This window comes from Rutilus rutilus (assembly GCF_951802725.1).
Source record: "Rutilus rutilus genome assembly, chromosome: 2".
Classification (NCBI taxonomy): Eukaryota; Metazoa; Chordata; class Actinopteri; order Cypriniformes; family Leuciscidae; genus Rutilus; species Rutilus rutilus.
In genome coordinates this window covers 1,294,076-1,313,564 of record NC_140210.1, presented here as the reverse complement: position 1 = coordinate 1,313,564, position 19,489 = coordinate 1,294,076, and the positions used below count along the sequence as shown (strand labels likewise).

Genomic DNA, 19,489 nt, shown 5'->3' with positions numbered 1-19,489 from the left:
CCTAATAAATGAAAAGCAAAGTTATTATAAACTTATCTCAATTAAACACTTATCTTAAACTACAGTATGAGATGGTTAAAAACAAAACAAAGTACCAGCGGCCAGACGAAACAAACGTATATAAAAGCAATGCTATTCAACACAACACCATACCCAATAATGTTGATAGTGTGTCTTGTTAAGAATCTATAATAGGTCTAGCCTGGTGTAATACCTTTGAATGTTGTCAATGTTTAATTGTCATTTTTTATTTATTTAAATATTACATTCTTTTTGTTTACTGCATTTATTTAAATTTGACTGAAGCAAGAGTATTATATCTATCTTGTTTGGTAACCTAATGTTCAGGATGTGTAGATCTTTAAAATAATAAAGCTTTTCAGAATCGTGAGAGAATCGTGATCTTGATTCCAAGCAAAAAAAAATCGTGATTCTCATTTTAGCCAGAATCGTGCAGCTCTAGATAAAGGCATATTTTGTACATGACTACACATGTCCTTATAAGGCCAAGAAAATATGCCGTTTTAACGACATATATCGTTATTGCGAGAAAAAGATGTCGTTTTAACAACATAACATCTCATTATTACGAGAAAATATGTCGTTAAAACAACATAAGATCTCGTTTTTATGACATAATTGAGTAGAAAAAATTATATGTATGTGGCAGCAATGCATCACCGTACTTCACGGCTTTAGCTGTTACTGTAACCCATTAATCTACCGGTAATCTGAATGCTAACGTTAGTGAAATAATTATTTGTGCATCCCTAAGAAATGCAACAGCTTCTGTAATGATAACTTTAATGTTGTCATTTTACTTAGTCTGAGCTTACTATAGATCGCTATGAGTTATAAAGATTGTCTCTTAAGGTTTCAGGTCTTTAATGTTTCAGTTTCATATGTAACTGTCTCAATTTTGGGTTTGTTCTTGTCATGTTTCTGTGTCTTGTCATGCTTCATGTCTGTCATGTGATTCCCTCTTTGTCATGTGATCCTGCCATGTGTCTTGTCATTGGTTAATTGTCTGGTCATTGTTCACAGGTGTCCCTTGTCTTTAGTCTGTGTATTTAAGCCCCCTCATGTTTGTCATGTTTCTTTGTCTAGTATTAATTCATGTAACCACTGTTGTGTGAGTTTGTTCATAGTGTTTTGTCTTGTTTCATGCCATGCTTTTGTTTCACGTTTTTGGATTATTTTGTCAAAGCTGCGCTTGGGTTCCCAAGGCTTGCCATCAGTGGATCCTCCTTACAGTCACCCTGTCTGTCTAATCATTAAGCTCAGTGTTATTCAGTATTACAAAAATCAAGGATATGTTTTCACAATGTTTCTTTCATTATGTACGATGATTTTATTTTTAAAACAAAAAATCACAAAAAATGACTTGCTTTTCTGGACCTTTGTAGAAAATGGCAGGAATAAGGCCCAGGAGAGGTAAAAAAAAACCCAGAAGAGGAGGCTGTATATTATGCATCAATGTGTAAAGACAAGGGTGGATTTGTAGCTAAATATATAAATTCATTTAAAGGTAAGTAACACAGACCTATGTTTAAGTCAGGGATTTCCAACCCTGCTCTAAATCTTTAGTTAAAACTTTTCTCTGACTAATCAGACTAATTCTTTGTTAGGTCGGGGAGTGTTCACCAATTCTCACTTTCATAAAGGAGATTTTCTGATTGAATATCGAGGATAGGATAGGTCATAAATAAAGAAGAATTTGAAAGAAGACTCAGATTTTGAATGGCCATGGAGACACCGGTATAGATAACACTAATTTCTTAAATGTTAATTTGCTCTAAACAATTATTCAAACATAAGCTTAAATCATGTTGAGAATTTGTGTTATTTAATAATTAAAGTATACTTTGCTGTTAATCTACGCAGGTAACTTCGGAGACTTAAGAACGTGCCTCACTCGTCAGTGGAGATGGGAGTAAAACATCACAGATGGTAAGTGTTTATGAAAAGTGGATGAAAGAATGGATGAAAGAAAAATCTACACGCCACAGTCCACAGGCTGCATGCTCATTTGTCCCCGGGGGACACCACACACGAGGAGAAATCGGGCCAAAACAATCCAACATGTTGGATATCCCCGATTTGAGATCGGAGCGGTCCCGAAGTCATTCCGAGCAGACGAGAGCAGTCTTAACACACCACACACGGCAGGAATATCTGATCAGATTATTTTACGATATCGGAGCATCCTTAAGATTGTCGGAAGGGGTGAATCGGGACTAAAATCGGCCTAATTATCCTGCCGTGTGAACCAGGCTTAATGTTGTGTTAAAGGAGTCATAACCTAGTATTACATTGGATACCTACTGCTGTATTATAGTCTTTCAGGCCCTTCTAAAAAAGAAAAGTGGAAAAAAAATAAACACAGAGCTCCTCAGACCCTTTTTTCTGAAGGCATTATTGTCTCGCGAGATCTGATGCGATATTTTGGCTGTCGTGGACGGTCATTTTAATAATGCAAATGTGGGGCGCGTTGATTGGTGGCAGGAAGGAGGTGGGTTGACACCGCAGGTAACGCTTTAGCATATCATTCCAAAATGACATCATGGCGCCAAGTTATGAATGAACCCAACCTGGCCGCGACCGGCTTCCCGGCCAGTGTATAAGTATGAGGCGCCGTTTAGGGCTTAAATCAAACTTCATTCACGCACACATATATGAAACACGCTTGCATACATACTAAGTAGTCACATATACATGTATATGAACTCTCCACGCACAAACTCATATGAGACGCGAGCACACACACACAAACTCGCGCACATACTCATATAAGACGCGAGCACACACACACAAACTAGACGGCGCCTCATATAAGCGTTAGACAATCAATATACAATAGCCGAATTCATGATGATCTCAGTCATTTGTTGTTTGCAAAGTAACGTTAGCAGCCATTCCCCATGTTTACCTCGAAGCTAATACTCCCGATAGCATATAGCCGCATTAGCAGTTAGCTACTGTTTGTTAACGTTACACACAGTAGAGCAATATAAACTCAGTCTTACCGTTTCAATTTCAGGCAAGTCTCTGATGGTTGGAATTGCACCTTTTTCCAAACAGAGCTTCGAGGCCAACTTCGCCTGATATTGCCCCAAATTTGTGTATGATTCCTGTGTGAAATGTTTAGCGCAGACTCCTAACGATAAGCCAGTTGAAAGGGTTGTTGGGACAGCGTCATTAAAAATGAATTTCATCCACTGGTCCCTGATAGTTTGGTCCGTTTTTGGTAGATAAAACACATTTACATGTTGTTTGTGGCAGTCAACCACAGAGCATCTCAGGTGTGAACTCATTTCTCCATCTTTCTCGACTGAACTGAATATGAGGGGGAGAGGGGCGGGCTTCCCGCGGCATAGGTTTGCGGTGTCCATATATGGTATATCCTGCACCGCCATGACGTCAAGAGGGAGCTGAAATCAAAATCTCGTATTTGAGTGGGCGTGCACGCGCGCTGGTTTATTTACCCTGAGGTAAACAAACGCTTCACTTTTAAATATCGGCTTCTCGGCCAGTGTATAATCGTTAGGCAATCATAACATACATTGATTCTCATGGAAAAGAGAAAATTGCAGGTTATGACTCATTTAATAGAGCTGGTAAGTCTCGCCCCCTTCCGCTAACCCCACTGGACCTCTAGGTTGAAAAATCGTCAATGCAAGTGAATGGGAGAAAATAATTATTTCTGGTCCCGTTTGAATTGTGCCATGAATGTAAACATATGTTGTCTGTGAATTTTTAATATAATTTTTTGTGTAAAGAATGCTACAATTTAGCAGGTAGAAGTTTGATACGGTTAGACTTTGTGTGAGAGCACTTTGTGGACTACAACTCTCGCTGCTTTCGGCGCGTTTGAAACGTCACCACCACTCTCACACGGACACTAGCTCACGGATCCCGCTAAACATGGCTGTGTCTTTGGTGCACTTCACCGCCCTCTTCCAGGGAGAGGACAAAATTGTTGAGGTTGGCGAAAACCACGGGTAAGTCAACTTTATGGGGTGACGTCACATAGGCGACATGTAGTCTTTTCTCGTTATGTCTTTTCCACAACTGCTAGCCGAAGAATCATACCATATACTGTCAAACTCGTAACATGAAAAATTATATAAAAAATTCACAGACAACATGTGTTCACATTCATGGCACAATTTTTTTACAAATGGGCGGGACTTACCAGCTCTATAGGGAACAATGGCGCTTTTCACTCAGTCGATTCACGATGCACTTGGGATTACAGTTAACAAAGTGAGTTTAGTCATACACACAGAAGTCATACATCAACAACAGTAAAGGAGAAGGGCTTCAAGTTATACATTTCATTCGACATTCACAAATACGAAAAAAAGGAAAAATGATTGCATCACACATCAATTACTCTCTTCTATAGTGAATAAACCCTTTATGCTCCCACATCATCAATACACTGATTACACGTGCAGTGTAAAACAGGCATTTCCCTTATTGGACCATTAATTGTGTTTTATGTCCTCATAATTACTGTTGATGTCATGTTGTGGGGGATGGGTGAAGATCCAGGGTTAGGTTACTACAGTCAGATTGGGATATGTATTGTGGTTTATGGTTCTATAAAAGTTCTATAGGTCTTAGTTTTATTTTATGTATACTCGTTCAAACACGCAGGTTTCTGTTAAAGTGGTTCATCAATCATGTTGAGAATTAAATTTGTTAATACTTTGTTGTTAATCTACACAGGTAACTTCGGAGATTGAAGAACGTGCCTCACTCGTCAGTGGAGATGGGAGTAAAACATCACAGATTGTAAGTGTTTATGAAAAGTGAATGCATTTTGGGTCTTGTAGTTTTATTCAATACTCGTTCAAACACACAGGTTTCTGTTAAAATGGTTTATCAATTATGTTGAGTATTTAATTTGTTAATACTTTGTTGTTCCAGGGTTAGGTTACTACAGTCAGATTGGGATATGTGTTGTGTTTTATGTCCTCATAATTACTGTTGATGTCATGTTGTGGGGGTTGGGTGAAGATCTAGGTTTCTCTTAGTACAGCCAGACTGGACCATTGATTAATTTACTGATAAAACCTACATTGGTTATGATATTTAATTGATTTAAACCCCAAACCTTTTAGTTAAACTTCTAACATCTGTTTGAAATTTACTTCACTTGAGATGGGTTAATCAGATTCATTTAAATTTAATATTTTAATGGAATTGTTTTTAAGATTTTTTTTTTCTCAACAGATTTGCAAACATGACATCATTCATTCAAGCTTGGATAAATGTGCCAGCTGTAATGGGCCCTATTCTGCATTCAAGTGGATTGGTGTAAAGTGTAAGAGTAAGTACTATGATTTTGCCTAGTAAAAGATACTGTAATGTGTACGGTAATGTGTTTCCGTACTCATTTATTAATTTCCAAACCCTTTTGGTAGATACCATCTAATTTAGAGCAAATCTCAGGAACCAAACTTATATTTATTATTCTATCTAGTTTACTCATGTTTCTGGCATAAATCTTGCTACAACAAGAATGTGATACCTTATCATTAATGAGCTGATGAGTTGAATCAGGCGTGTTTGATTAGAGAGACAAAGAAAACGTGCAGTGTTGGGGGTACTCCAGGACAGGTTGGAACCACTGGTTTATAGTATATTTATTGTAAAGGTTATCAAGTGTATAGGCTAAGGTACATACAGACACTATATTTTTACCAAAGTAATAGTTTTCAGAGTGGTCATTATGTGATAATTTTATTTGCTCCTAACATTTGCTATACTTAAGACTCAAATTGTTTGTTTTTTGTTAGAAAACCTAGACTTAACCGATTCTAATCCAAGTGATGACAGTGATGCTGAGGAGACAGATCGACTAACACGAAGTGAAATTGGTAAAAGTGCATAAACATACAAATGGCAAATCATTAAAGTCAAGTTTACCATATGATGCACCACTATGTACACCGATCAGGCATAACAATATGACCACTGACAGGTGAAGTGAATAACACTGATTATCTCTTCTCCATGGCACCTATTAGTGGGTGGGATATATTCGTCAGGAAGTGAACATTTTGTCCAGAAAGTATTGATTAGAATTGTGAAAAATTAGTAAGTGTAAAGAGCGAGTTTTGACAAGGGCCAAATTGTGATGGCTAGACGACTGGGTGAGAGCATCTCTAAAACTGCAGCTCTTGTGGATGTTCCCAGTGTGCAGTGGTTAGTATCTTTCAAAAGTGGTCCAAGGAAGGAACAGTGGTGAACCAGCAACAGGATCATAGACAGCCAAGGCACATTGATGCATGTGGGGAGCGAATGCTGACCTGTGTGGTCAAATCCAACAGATGAGCTACTGAAGCTCAAACTGCTGAAGTAGTTCATGCTGGTTCTGATAGAAAGGTGTCCGAATTCAGTGTATCACAATTTTTTGCCAATGGGGCTGCAAAAGTGGGACCAACATAAAATTAGAAGGGGGTCATAATGTTATACCTGATCGGTGTGTATACATATATTATTAGTATCCCAAGGTGGGAAAGCAATTAAACATTAATCTTACAAGAATGTTAAAATCTGCCTACAGTGGGGCAAAAAAGTATTTAGTCAGCCACCAATTGTGAAGTTCTCCCACTTAAAAAGATGAGAGAGGCCTGTAATCATAGGTACACTTCAACTATGAGAGGCAAAATGAGAAAAAAAAATCCAGAAAATCACATTGTAGGATTTTTAATGAATTTATTTGCAAATTATGGTGGAAAATAAGTATTTGGTCACCGACAAACAAGCAAGATTTCTGGCTCTCACAGACCTGTAACTTTTTCAAGAGGCTCCTCTGTCCTCCACTCGTCTGAGTGGTGTCCGTGTAATAATATAGAATTCATAGACAATTGGAAAAGTTTTTGGGGCAAACCTGACCTGTTGAAAAGAGATGGTATTCATCCCTCCTGGGATGGTGCTGCTCTTCTATCTAGTAATATGGCTCATAGTCTTAGAGCTCAAACATGACAATCTGGGGCTCAGGTCAGGAAGCAGACAGACTGGCTAAACCGACCGTCTGCTAGCGGCCTCGCGTCACCAAGGTCAGATAAATCCCATCACATAGAGCCTCTTTTACCTAGCTATCATCGTATAGAGACTGTGTCTGTTCCCCGATTTTGGAAATCCCAAAAATGTTTAAACCTATCTAAGGTTAAAAATTTAATTGATGTTCAACAAATAAAAAACAGCTATAATACAGATGAGCAAATGCTAAAGCTTGGGTTGCTGAATATTCGATCACTTACTTCAAAAGCACTCATTGTTAATGATATGATTTCAGATAATAACCTAGATGTGCTGTGTTTGACAGAAACCTGGCTAAAACCAAGCGATTACATTACTTTAAATGAGTCCACCCCGCAAGATTACTGTTATAAACATGAACCTCGTCTTAAACGCAAAGGGGGAGGTGTTGCTGTAATTTATAGTAATATTTTCAAAACCACTAAGAAATCAAGTTTCGAATATAATTCTTTTGAAGTGTTAGTGCTTAATGTAAAAATATATAGTATAACTGATAAATCACGTTTGAGATTTGTGCTGGCTACTGTATACAGGCCACCAGGGCACCATACAGACTTTATCAAAGAATTTGCAGACTTTCTATCAGAGTTAGTATTGGCTGCAGATAAAGTACTAATTGTTGGTGATTTTAATATACACATCGATAATGAAAAAGATGCATTGGGTTTGGCAATTAAGGACATTGTAAACTCAATTGGAGTTAGACAACACGTGTCAGGACCTACTCATCGTCGTAATCATACTCTAGATCTAATATTATCACATGGAATAGATGTTGATGCCGTTGAAATTCTGCAGCAGAGCGATGACATCTCAGATCATTATCTAGTCTCGTGTAAATTACATTTAGCCAAGGCTGCAAAGCCGACTCCGTGTTACAAATATGTTAGACCTATCACTTCTGCTACTAAAGATTGCTTTATTAATAATCTTCCTGATTGTTACTTGATATTGCAACAGAAACTTTTAACTCTCTCTTTTCCAGCACTTTAGACACAGTTGCTCCTTTGCGCTTAAAGAAGATTAAAGAAAATAGTCCAACGCCGTGGTACAACGAGCACACTCGGGCCCTTAAGAGAGCAGCCAGAAAAATGGAGCGCAACTGGAAGAAAACAAAACTAGAGGTATTTCGCATTTCATGGAAGGAGAGCTCGACTGCACACAGAGAGGCTTTAAAAGCTGCTAGATCTGCTTATTTTTCAACCCTATTAGAAGAAAATAAACATAATCCTAGGTATTTATTTGAAACGGTGGCTAAACTAATGAAAAATAAATCTTCAACCACAGAAGTTTCCAAGCAACACAGCAGTAATGACTTTATGAACTTCTTCACTTATAAGATTGATAATATCAGGGATAAAATTATAACTATGCAACCGTCCACTACAGTATCGCATCAGGCAGTGCATTGTAGTCTCCCTGAGGAAAAATTTGATTCATTCGTTGCTATAGGAGAGGAAGAATTTACTAAACTCGTTAAATCATCTAAATCGACAACATGTATGTTAGACCCTATACCGACTAAGCTACTGAAAGAGATGCTTCCAGAGGTCCTAGATCCTCTTCTTAATATCATTAATTCGTCTTTGTCTCTAGGATATGTACCGAAAACTTATAAGCTGGCTATGATTAAACCGCTTGTTAAAAAACCGCAACTTGATCCTACAGAATTAGTCAATTACAGGCCGATCTCAAATCTACCCTTTCTGTCAAAGATATTAGAAAAGGCAGTATCCTCACAACTGTGTTCCTTTCTTGAAAGAAATGATATCTGCGAGGATTTCCAGTCAGGATTTAGACCGTACCATAGTACTGAGACTGCTCTCGTTAGAGTCACAAATGATTTGCTCTTATCATCCGATCGTGGTTGTATCTCTCTATTAGTGTTACTCGATCTTAGTGCTGCATTTGACACCATTGACCACAACATTCTTTTAAATAGACTCGAAAATTATATTGTAGGGTTGTGCCGATAGACGATAGAATCGTGTATCGACGATAGTCAGAGATATCGCTGCTGGCAGATGCCTTTGACGATATCAATGCGATAATTGGCTCGTTTTCCCATTAATGTTTTAAATAATTATTATTATTATTATTAAGCTAGTATTGTTATTAAATTAATTAGGAACTACAATTATATTTGCCTTGCCTAAATTCATAACGGCATCACCACATAACCACACTTGCGACAACACCGACACGCGTGTATGAGGACTCCTCAAAGAAAATGTTTTTAAAACAGACTAAAAAACTACATCCCACAACAAAATTTAAATGCAAGGTTATCCATTCACAAATTGTCAAGAGTGCTTGTCTTAACAGACGCATCATTCTTATACAGAGCCAAGATGAAGACGGCATCTTTGTTCATCAGTATTTTGTTTCCATAGCACATTAACAAACCATTTAATGACACCAATAACACTAAAAACAATACAATTACAAAATATTAATGATAATATCAATAAAATTAAATAGGCCTAATAAAAGTCTTTAGTTCACGAACGTAGCACAACTCTGCCATCTGTGAAAATCACAAGCAACTTCAAACACTTGTTTAATAAGAAATATTCTTCTAATTTTTTCACTGTCAATAATGTAAGTCCACAAGAGAAATATTAAGCCAGTAAATTAAGATATTTGCTATACCGCTATATCCACTGTCATCTCTGAGAGAACGCGCCATTAATGCAGCGAAAGCTCAGTCCGTTTCTGCTTTCATTTTCAGGGAATGAGCGCGTTTACATGCATGTTATTAACTCGATTAGGTAGGTAGGTAGGTAGTTTTATTTCATACCCGTAGGTAAATTTGTTATGCAGTAAAAAAGAATTCAGTTGTCCACACATAATAGACATAACTACATATAACTAATACACATACAAATTTACAAGTAATCATCATGACAAACTGCACCGCAACACATAAATCTTTGCTATCCATATTAATTTACAAATCCTAAAACTTCTCTCGTACTAATATTATTTAAAACTTCAATTGCGGCTGGGACAAAAGTATTCCTGTACCGTCTTGTTTTCCATCTTGAGGCTGCAAACCGGCGACCAGACGGAAGTAACTTAAAATCAATACATAAGGGATGCGACAGATCACTCAAGACAGTACTTGCTTTCCGATGCAGCTGTTTTTTATAAATACATCCTAAATTCCTTTGATTTTCTACTCGCCCACCTTACAATTTGGTTTAAAGAGTTTTTGTTCTTTACTGACAGGCTTCCATACCACACCCCAATGGAGAATGACAGAACTGATTCAATAAAAGCAGAATAAAATAATGTCAACATGCGTCTATCAATGTGAAATTTTGCAAGTTTCCTAAGGCAACTCAAACTTTGGTGACCCTTTTTACATACCATTTCGCTATTCAGCTCGAATGACAATTTAGAATCTATAACTATACCAAGATATTTAAAATTCTCTACCTGATCCACAGCCTCCCCTTTAATAATCGTAGTGACATGATTAACAGGGCGTGTTCTAAAATCAATAATCATATCCTTCGTTTTAGTAATATTTAATTCTAGATAGGAATCATCGCACCAGGTTACAAAATCCTCTACAACTGGACCATGGCCAGACTCATCCCCCTGTAGCAGGCTCACTATCACTGTATCGTCAGCAAACTTGATAAATATCCTATTTTCGTGTGAGCTTTGACAAATGTTGGTGTATAGAATGTATAATAAGGGCGAAAGAACACAGCCTTGTGGAGATCCTGTGGATAAACTTAGTACATCAGAAAAGCTACCATTTACTTTTACCCTCTGCGTTCTATTGGTTAAAAAATCTAGTAACCATCCCACTAAATTGTGGTTCAACTTAAAATATTCTAACAGTCTCCTAGCTAATATGTGGGGTTGAATAGTGTTAAAAGCAGACGCGAAGTCAATGAACAACAATCTTGCGTGAGTATTTTTCCCCTCTAGATGCTTAGTCAGTAAATTTAATAACATAAGTGAAGCATCTTCAACACTTCTATTTGCTCTGTATGCAAATTGCAAAGGATCGAGGACTTATCCAGTCTTACTTAAAAGCTCAGATTTTACTAATTTCTCGAATGATTTCATCACTAAAGAGGTGAGGGCAACTGGTCTCAGGTCATTTAACACTTTAGGCTTGTTGCATTTGGGAACAGGAATAATAATAGACTTTTTCCACAGGTTAGGTACTTTTTGTACCCGTAGTGACTAATTAAAAATATCAGAAAATATTAAAGTTAGTTGCTTCGCTTAGTGCTTTAAAATTCTCCCACCTATATGGTCTGGACCCGGACTCTTGTTCTCCTTAGTGGAGAGAAAAAATTTCTCCACTGCTGCCTGTTCTAAGACCATATGGGAATCATCATTACACAGGCATCTTAGTTCTTCTACCTCATTTTTAAAATCAAAACTCTCAAACCTAGAATAAAACATATTAAAGGAGTCATAACCTGCAATTTTCACTTTTCCACGAGAATCAATGTATGTTATGATCGACTGACGATTATACACTGGCCGGGAAGCCGATATTTAAAAGTGAAGCGTTTGTTTACCTCAGGGTAAATAAACCAGCGCGCGTGCACGCCCACTCAAATACGAGATTTTGATTTCAGCTCCGTCTTGATGTCATGAGGTAGTAGGATATACCATATATGGACACCGCAGCAGGAAGCCTTCCCCTCTCCCCCTCATATTCAGTTCAGTCGAGAAAGATGCACACCGGACTTGCTCTGTGGTTGATTGCCATAAAAAACATGTAAATGTGTTTTATCTCCCAAAATCGGACGAAACTATCAGGGACCAGTGGATGAAATTAATTTTTAATGACGCTGTCCCAACAACCCTTTCAACTGGCGTATCGTTATGTGTGTGCGCTAAACCTTGAATGTCTAAATAACGTGAAACAAGGCAAAAACACCACATGATAGTAAACGTCTCATCTCAATAACCACTGTAAGCTGATCAAATAAGTAGACTACATCTCCGTTAATGTAATCGACATTAAATAAAAGGTAAACCTATGTGGGAGAAAATAGCAACAAACGTTTTAGCTCGTTACCGATGTTAATGTATGTCTCAGTCAAAATGATTGTCTTTACCATTCAGAGACATCTTGATGTAGACGTCCATCCAACAACTCTACATCTTCCCTTTCCAGCTCTGGTTCAGAGTCCGGCTCAAACATGTAGGGTTGAATCCCGTCGGGTTCATTCACCACTTGCGCCATGATGTCAGTTTGTAATGAATAATGATGCTGAAGTTACCTGCGTGTCAACCCCCCTCCTTCCTTCAACCAATCAACGCGCCCCTCATTTGCATTATTAAAATGAGCGTCCACGACAGCCAAAACATCGCATTGATCTCGCGAGACAATAATGCCTTCAGAAATAAGGGTAAAAGTAGGTCTGTGTTGATTTTTTTTTTCCACTTTTCTTTTTTAGAAGGGCCTGAAAGACTATAATACAGCAGTAGGTATCCAATGTAATACTAGGTTATGACTCCTTTAAGAACATTTGAAAAGTAATCATTTGATCTAAAACCGTCAATACACACAGTACTCTTATTTACATTATGCTGTATACCCGCAATTTTCTTCATACCCGACCAAGCTGAACCTAAGTTGTTATCTGCCAAGTTTTTTTCTAACTTAACTTTATATGCTTGTTTAGCTTTAAAGATCTCTGTTCTAACCTCCTTCCTCGCTGTTACCCTCTCTAATCTATCCCCCTGCCTATAGGCTAATTGCTTGTTCCGCAAACTTGATTTGACTGATTTTGTCATCCATGGTTTAGTATTAGAGAAAACCTTAAATTTACGTGTAGGCACAATCATATCCTCACAAAAGGTTATGTATGAATAAACGACATCAGTTGAATAAACGATTATGCTGAATAAACTGACAATGCATGTGGCCATGTAAACGCATTAACCCGTTTTCCTTTATCAGAGTCAAGTCATAGGTTTAAGCTGCGTTATTTGGGCTTATTGAAGTGCGTTGCGCATATGTGAAGAGCATCCAGACAGAGAGAGCACTGGTAGGAGGACATATATCGCAGACTCTGACTCTTTCTTGACTCAAGAAATTATTAAAACGTGTTCTCATCTCGTGCAGAAGTACAGTCAAAATGCTGCATCTGTAACGGCATGAGAGGATAATGTGTGTCCATTTCCCGCTGACATGTTGGATTTAGATACAAGGAAGATTAGGATCTTTTTTTACCTCACTATACCGGGAAATAATCTGATTTAGCCTATTAATAAACACTCCACCTTTGCTAGCAAATTAGAAAAAGATTCTCATATATAAAACGAAGTAAAAAAACAAGCAAATTGATGAGTAAATAAGCAAGTTAATAATCAAATAAGTAGGCCCCACCCCCCTCACGATAATATCGTGTATCGCCAATCTCACAGGCTGACGATAGGAAGATATTAAAATGGAGCATATCGCCCAACACTATTATATTGGCATTAGTGGAATTGCATTAGTATGGTTTAAGTCATACTTATCTGACCGTTATCAGTTTGTAGCAGTAAATGAAGAGATGTCTCATCGATCACAAGTTCAGTATGGCGTACCACAAGGCTCAGTACTTGGACCGCTGCTGTTCACTCTGTACATGCTACCCTTGGGAGATATCATTAGGAAACATGGCATTAGCTTTCACTGTTATGCCGACGATACTCAGCTCTATATTTCTTCACGCCCTGACGAAACTTACCAATTCACAAAATTAACGGAATGCATAGCAGATATAAAAAATGATCTGATGAAGGACCTGCACTGGACCCGATGACAACGCAGTGCTGAAGTGCCAACTAGTCTATCCCTATGGAGGATCCCTTTACCACTATACAGATAAAGCGTCGTCGGGAAACTCAATTTGCGTATCTACCCCGAAGTGATAAAATAAAATTCTGTATTAAAATTATAAGGAAACACCAGTACTTTGTTTAGGCTTGGTTTGTGGGGAATTCCAAACCTGCGCACATATATTCAAATGCACATAACTATAGAACCCATTCTTAATGCGCATCTGAACGCCATCAGCGTTTCTCACAGGTTCGCGTTTAAAGTTTGTGTAGAGAGAATGGTGTCGTCTTAGCGGCCCCTAATTTAATAACAAATGATCCTTGTGACGGAAGCGAATCAATCAAAACTAACTTTAGCTGGAAGATAACTTTATTAAAGAACCGCTATAAAGCTAAAACAATCTCTGTTACCTTAAATTATACGCTTATCTGTAAAGCTGCTTTGAAACAATCTACATTGTTAAAAGCGCTATATAAATGAGGATGACTGACTTGACTTGTGAAAACCTTGTGAAGACTTACAGAAAACGTTTGAACTCTGTCATTGTCAACAAAGGGTATATAACAAAGTATTGAGATAAACTTTTGTAATTGACCAAATACTTATTTTCCACCATAATTTGCAAATAAATTAATTAAAAATCCTACAATTTTTTTTCTCATTTTGTCTCTCATAGTTGAAGTGTACCTATGATGAAAATTACAGGCCTCTCTCATCTTTTTAAGTGGGAGAACTTGCACAATTGGTGGCTGACTAAATACTTTTTGCCCCACTGTACATACCTGCTTCGCTAATAAAAACAAGCAGGCCAAAACAGCCACTCAACACTTTAGGCAAGACTAGCAATCATTCAAACAAGGCTAGACCAAAGATAATTATTAGACTGGTTGAAAGAATAGGGAGATGAGATCTAGTCATCATGGTGTTTACTCTAGTTTATGCTTGTGTATATAAATAAACATGTGACACCAAAACCTTAATAGTAAACTATATTATTCATACCACCGCACTAAAGCGAGTTAGGCGACCTGTCGAGGATCTTCCAGGCACCTCAGATGGTATGGGCATCTATCGCATTTAACTAGCATGTTTAGCAAGGTTTGATTCAGTTCATGTAGACCAAGCAGTGCCTACTGTATGTTACTGTATTTTATCATTCCTTTCATAGATGATGACTCTGCCTTAGAAAGCCCATCTACAGGTAAGACAAGACGGAAGTTTTTAACTACTAATCCATTTTAAGGATATATTAAATGTTAGTCGAAGCTAAAAATCAGTGGCATATATAATCTAGATTTTGGTCTGGATCACTTTTTGCATTTGCTTGATTGATTTAAATAGTACACGTGTTTCTGTTTTGTTTTTAAGCAGTTTACCAAAAAAGTAAAAAGAAGTGCAGCAGTTGGGAAGAGCATGAACAAACTGGTAAAAAAACAAACAAAAATGCACAATGAACACTTTATTAGACAATCGTGAAGATCAAGCCGCCTTAGCATCTGTTTCTATGAGCCGCTATACGTAGGTCATCCGCCATATTGGAACGGTCAAAGCGGTTGGGTATGCCAAGTCCACGATATCCCACTAAACACTACTTTTAAACTATTGCAGTGTATTATTCTTCTGCGGTTTAAAGGTTAAAGAATTTTTTTCGCCAGCTGTCTTAAACGTAATAAAAAAATTTAATTATGAATGTAAGGGGTGGTGTGGCGCAATGGATAAGACACATGCCTTTGGTGTGAGAGACCCGGGTTCGAATCCACTGTGAGACACCAATGTGTCCCTGAGCAAGACACTTAACCCCTAGTTGCTCCAGAGGCGTGCGACCTCTGACATATAGCAATTGTAAGTCGCTTTGGATAAAAGCGTCAGCTAAATGAATAAATGTAAATGTAAATGTAAGGTTATTGTGTTGAGGATAGGGAAGTTATACTATGTAATGTTACAGAGATCTGGCAACCACGCCAAGCAGGGCTGCGCACAGAGCGAGCTGAATGAGTCTGCAGGGGCAGCTATATACGTGTATAATCGTCTACATCTGCCGTAGAGTTAAAGCACATGATTTTCATATGATTAAGGTTGTCTTTGATGTTAAATAATTTTACACATAAGATAATGAAAATAGTGGTAAAAGCCCTTTTAAATATTTTTGGTTGACGTTAAGATTTTTACTTACCTGTGAAAGGTTATACCATTTTTGGGGGGTATTTATATCGCGATGGTTTTTACTGCACAGTGTTGTGGCATATTTACCAAACAGTAAGTGACGTCAGCAGCAGCTGACATGTGGAGCGTTCCAAGATGGCGGACACATCTACGTGCCTGGAGCGCTTGAAGGCGGCATCTAGTTATATATATCTATGGGCTAGACTAAAGATAATTATTAGACTGGTTGGAAGAATAGGAAGATGAGATCTAGTCATCATTGTGTTTATCCTAGGAATCTGTTTTTCTCTTTTGTAGTCTTTCCTGAAAAACCTGCTGAAAATAAGGATGCCAGAAGGAAACAAAAACAGCAATGGTCTCCAACTGAAATCGCAGCAGTAATGAGACACTTTAAAAACCATATTACACAGGGAAAACACAAGAGAAAGAGACAGGCACAAAACATTTAGTGTTTTGATGGCGTTGTTAATTTGTTTTGGTTTTATATGTATGGGCAAGGTTATACATTGTTTAGTGATATGATATAATATGCTTTGTTCATTATTAAGTTTATCAAAGGTAAATGGTAAAGTGCTTTACCTAAGTGCTTTATTTTTGTATTTGAAAAAGCACACATTAAACTTTGCTTCTTGTTTCCATACTTGTTGTACTGTTTTATGTTCTCACATATATAATTATTTGTTATATATAATATATTATTATTATATATAACAAATGGCCTATTGACTCGCAGTACCTGGATAAGCCTTGTGTTACCAGTTTCAGCATGAGAATGTTGCCTTTACTTTGTTAAATCGTTTGTCCCCATAAATCACTTTTGTCCTAATAATACACAACATTTTCACGTTTGTGTTTGTGTTAAACCGTCTGTCCTCATAGATCACTTTTGTCCTTATAATACACAACATTTTCACGTTTGTGTTTGTGTTAAACCGTCTGTCCTCATAGATCACTTTTGTCCTAATAATACACAACATTTTCACATTTGTGTTTGTGTTAAACCGTCTGTCCTCATAGATCACTTTTGTCCTAATAATACACAACATTTTCACATTTGTGTTTGTGTTAAACCGTCTGTCCTCATAGATCACTTTTGTCCTAATAATACACAACATTTTCACGTTTGTGTTTGTGTTAAACCGTCTGTCCTCATAGATCACTTTTGTCCTAATAATACACAACATTTTCACGTTTGTGTTTGTGTTAAACCGTCTGTCCTCATAGATCACTTTTGTCCTTATAATACACAACATTTTCACGTTTGTGTTTGTGTTAAACCGTCTGTCCTCATAGATCACTTTTGTCCTTATAATACACAACATTTTCACGTTTGTGTTTGTGTTAAACCGTCTGTCCTCATAGATCACTTTTGTCCTAATAATACACAACATTTTCACATTTGTGTTTGTGTTAAACCGTCTGTCCTCATAGATCACTTTTGTCCTAATAATACACAACATTTTCACATTTGTGTTTGTGTTAAACCGTCTGTCCCCATAGATCACTTTTGTCCTAATAATACACAACATTTTCACATTTGTGTTTGTGTTAAACCGTCTGTCCTCATAGATCACTTTTGTCCTAATAATACACAACATTTTCACATTTGTGTTTGTGTTAAACCGTCTGTCCTCATAGATCACTTTTGTCCTAATAATACACAACATTTTCACATTTGTGTTTGTGTTAAACCGTCTGTCCTCATAGATCACTTTTGTCCTAATAATACACAACATTTTCACGTTTGTGTTTGTGTTAAACCGTCTGTCCTCATAGATCACTTTTGTCCTAATAATACACAACATTTTCACGTTTGTGTTTGTGTTAAACCGTCTGTCCCCATAAATCACTTTTGTCCTAATAATACACAACATTTTCACATTTGTGTTTGTGTTTTTAAGTTTTCCATTAAAGGTGTTCCTGGGGGTGCATATAAAAATATATGGCTTGGTTGTCCAAGGATATTGGAAGACAAAAAGCTCACACATTCACACTTAGTGTAAAAGATGAACAGAAAAACAATTACTCTTGATTCTGATTGAGCTAATTATTGCAGCATTAAATTGTTTTTGCATTGAATTATGTGTATGCTTAGTTAAAGAGATGAGTTTGTAAACTTAAACTGATCAAGTGTGTCTAAATTCTGAACAGGGCTGTGGTGGCTTTCAAAGTTTAGGAGCGAAGATCCCATACACAAAATAAATATATTTGAAATATATTTTCAGTATATATTTTGGAATATATGCAAATATTTGAAATTGGCCCAATAAATATATTTCACACTTAAAATCATATATTTTTGTTATATTTCAGAATATATTTGAATGTATTTGGAATATATGCCACATATATTTTTACACTTTTGGGGACCCATACAGAAAAAAATACATTGAAATATATTCTGAAATATAACAAAAATATATGATGTTAAGTGTGAAATATATTTATTGGGCCAATTTCAAATATTTACATATATTCCAAAATATATACTGAAAATATATTTCAAATATATTTATTTTGTGTATGGGATATTCAGGGCATTATTAACAGACCAGAACTTTGTGACCAGAAGGTTTGACTGACAGTAGTCTCATAAGGGTTCACAAATATATTGAAGTGCTAAGCCATTTGTCCTCAGGTCAAGTCAAGTCAAGTATATTTATATGGTGCTTTTCACAATACAGATTGTATCAAAGCAGCTTCACAGTATTAAATTAAAATAATACAACAAGGTTTGTTTCTAGTGGAATTTATTGATTGATAAAATAAAATTAAATATCCCCAAAATATCCCCAACTGAGCAAGCCAAAGGCAACAGTGGCAAGGAACCGAAAAACTCCAAGTGACCTAATGGAGAAAAAAAACCTTGGGAGAACCCAGGCTCAGTCGGGGGCCAGTTCTCCTCTGGCATTTATGAACTAGAGGCCGGATTGTAGTTTGAACTGTAAGATTAAAAATATTATATGAATGCCTGGCCGAAAAGATGCGTCTTTAATCTAGTTTTAAACTGGGAGAGCGAGTCTGAGCAACGAACAGTATCAGGAAGGCTATTCCAGAGTTTTGGAGCTAAATGTGAAAATGCTCTCCCTCCTTTGGTGGTTCTGGATATCCTAGGTATGACCAAACGCCTTGAATTTAGTGATCTTAAAGAGCGCGATGGATTATAGGGCGATAGAAGATCCGTTAAATAGACTGGAGCTAAGCCGTTTAGGGCTTTATAATTCAGTAGCAATACCTTGTAATTAATACGGGACTTTATAGGTAACCAATGCAGTGATGATAAAATCGGTGTTATATGATCATATTTTCTTGATCTAGTAAGAACTCTAGCGGCGGCATTTTGGACTAACTGTAGCTTGTTTATTGAGGATGCAGGACAACCAGCTAATAAAGCATTACAGTAATCTAGTCTCGAGGTCATGAACGCATGAACTAACTTTTCTGCATCAGAAACTGATA

At 37.1% G+C, this 19,489-nt stretch overlaps 1 protein-coding gene across 1 annotated transcript in view; it reads left to right on the top strand.

The window, feature by feature from the left end:
• Nucleotides 1-656: 656 nt before the first annotated feature.
• LOC311286473 (uncharacterized protein) overlaps nucleotides 657-19,489 on the top strand; it is a gene marked incomplete at its 3' end in the record, with an annotated part of 38,886 nt that continues 20,053 nt past the window's right edge. The window contains exons 1-9 of the mRNA XM_084402689.1: nucleotides 657-1,528; nucleotides 1,629-1,758; nucleotides 1,885-1,950; nucleotides 4,735-4,800; nucleotides 5,242-5,338; nucleotides 5,808-5,888; nucleotides 15,036-15,068; nucleotides 15,236-15,292; nucleotides 16,328-16,464. Of these exons, the coding sequence (XP_084258815.1) occupies nucleotides 1,948-1,950; nucleotides 4,735-4,800; nucleotides 5,242-5,338; nucleotides 5,808-5,888; nucleotides 15,036-15,068; nucleotides 15,236-15,292; nucleotides 16,328-16,464 (474 nt within the window). The 5' untranslated portion in view covers nucleotides 657-1,528; nucleotides 1,629-1,758; nucleotides 1,885-1,947. The remainder of the gene's footprint in view (nucleotides 1,529-1,628; nucleotides 1,759-1,884; nucleotides 1,951-4,734; nucleotides 4,801-5,241; nucleotides 5,339-5,807; nucleotides 5,889-15,035; nucleotides 15,069-15,235; nucleotides 15,293-16,327; nucleotides 16,465-19,489) is intronic.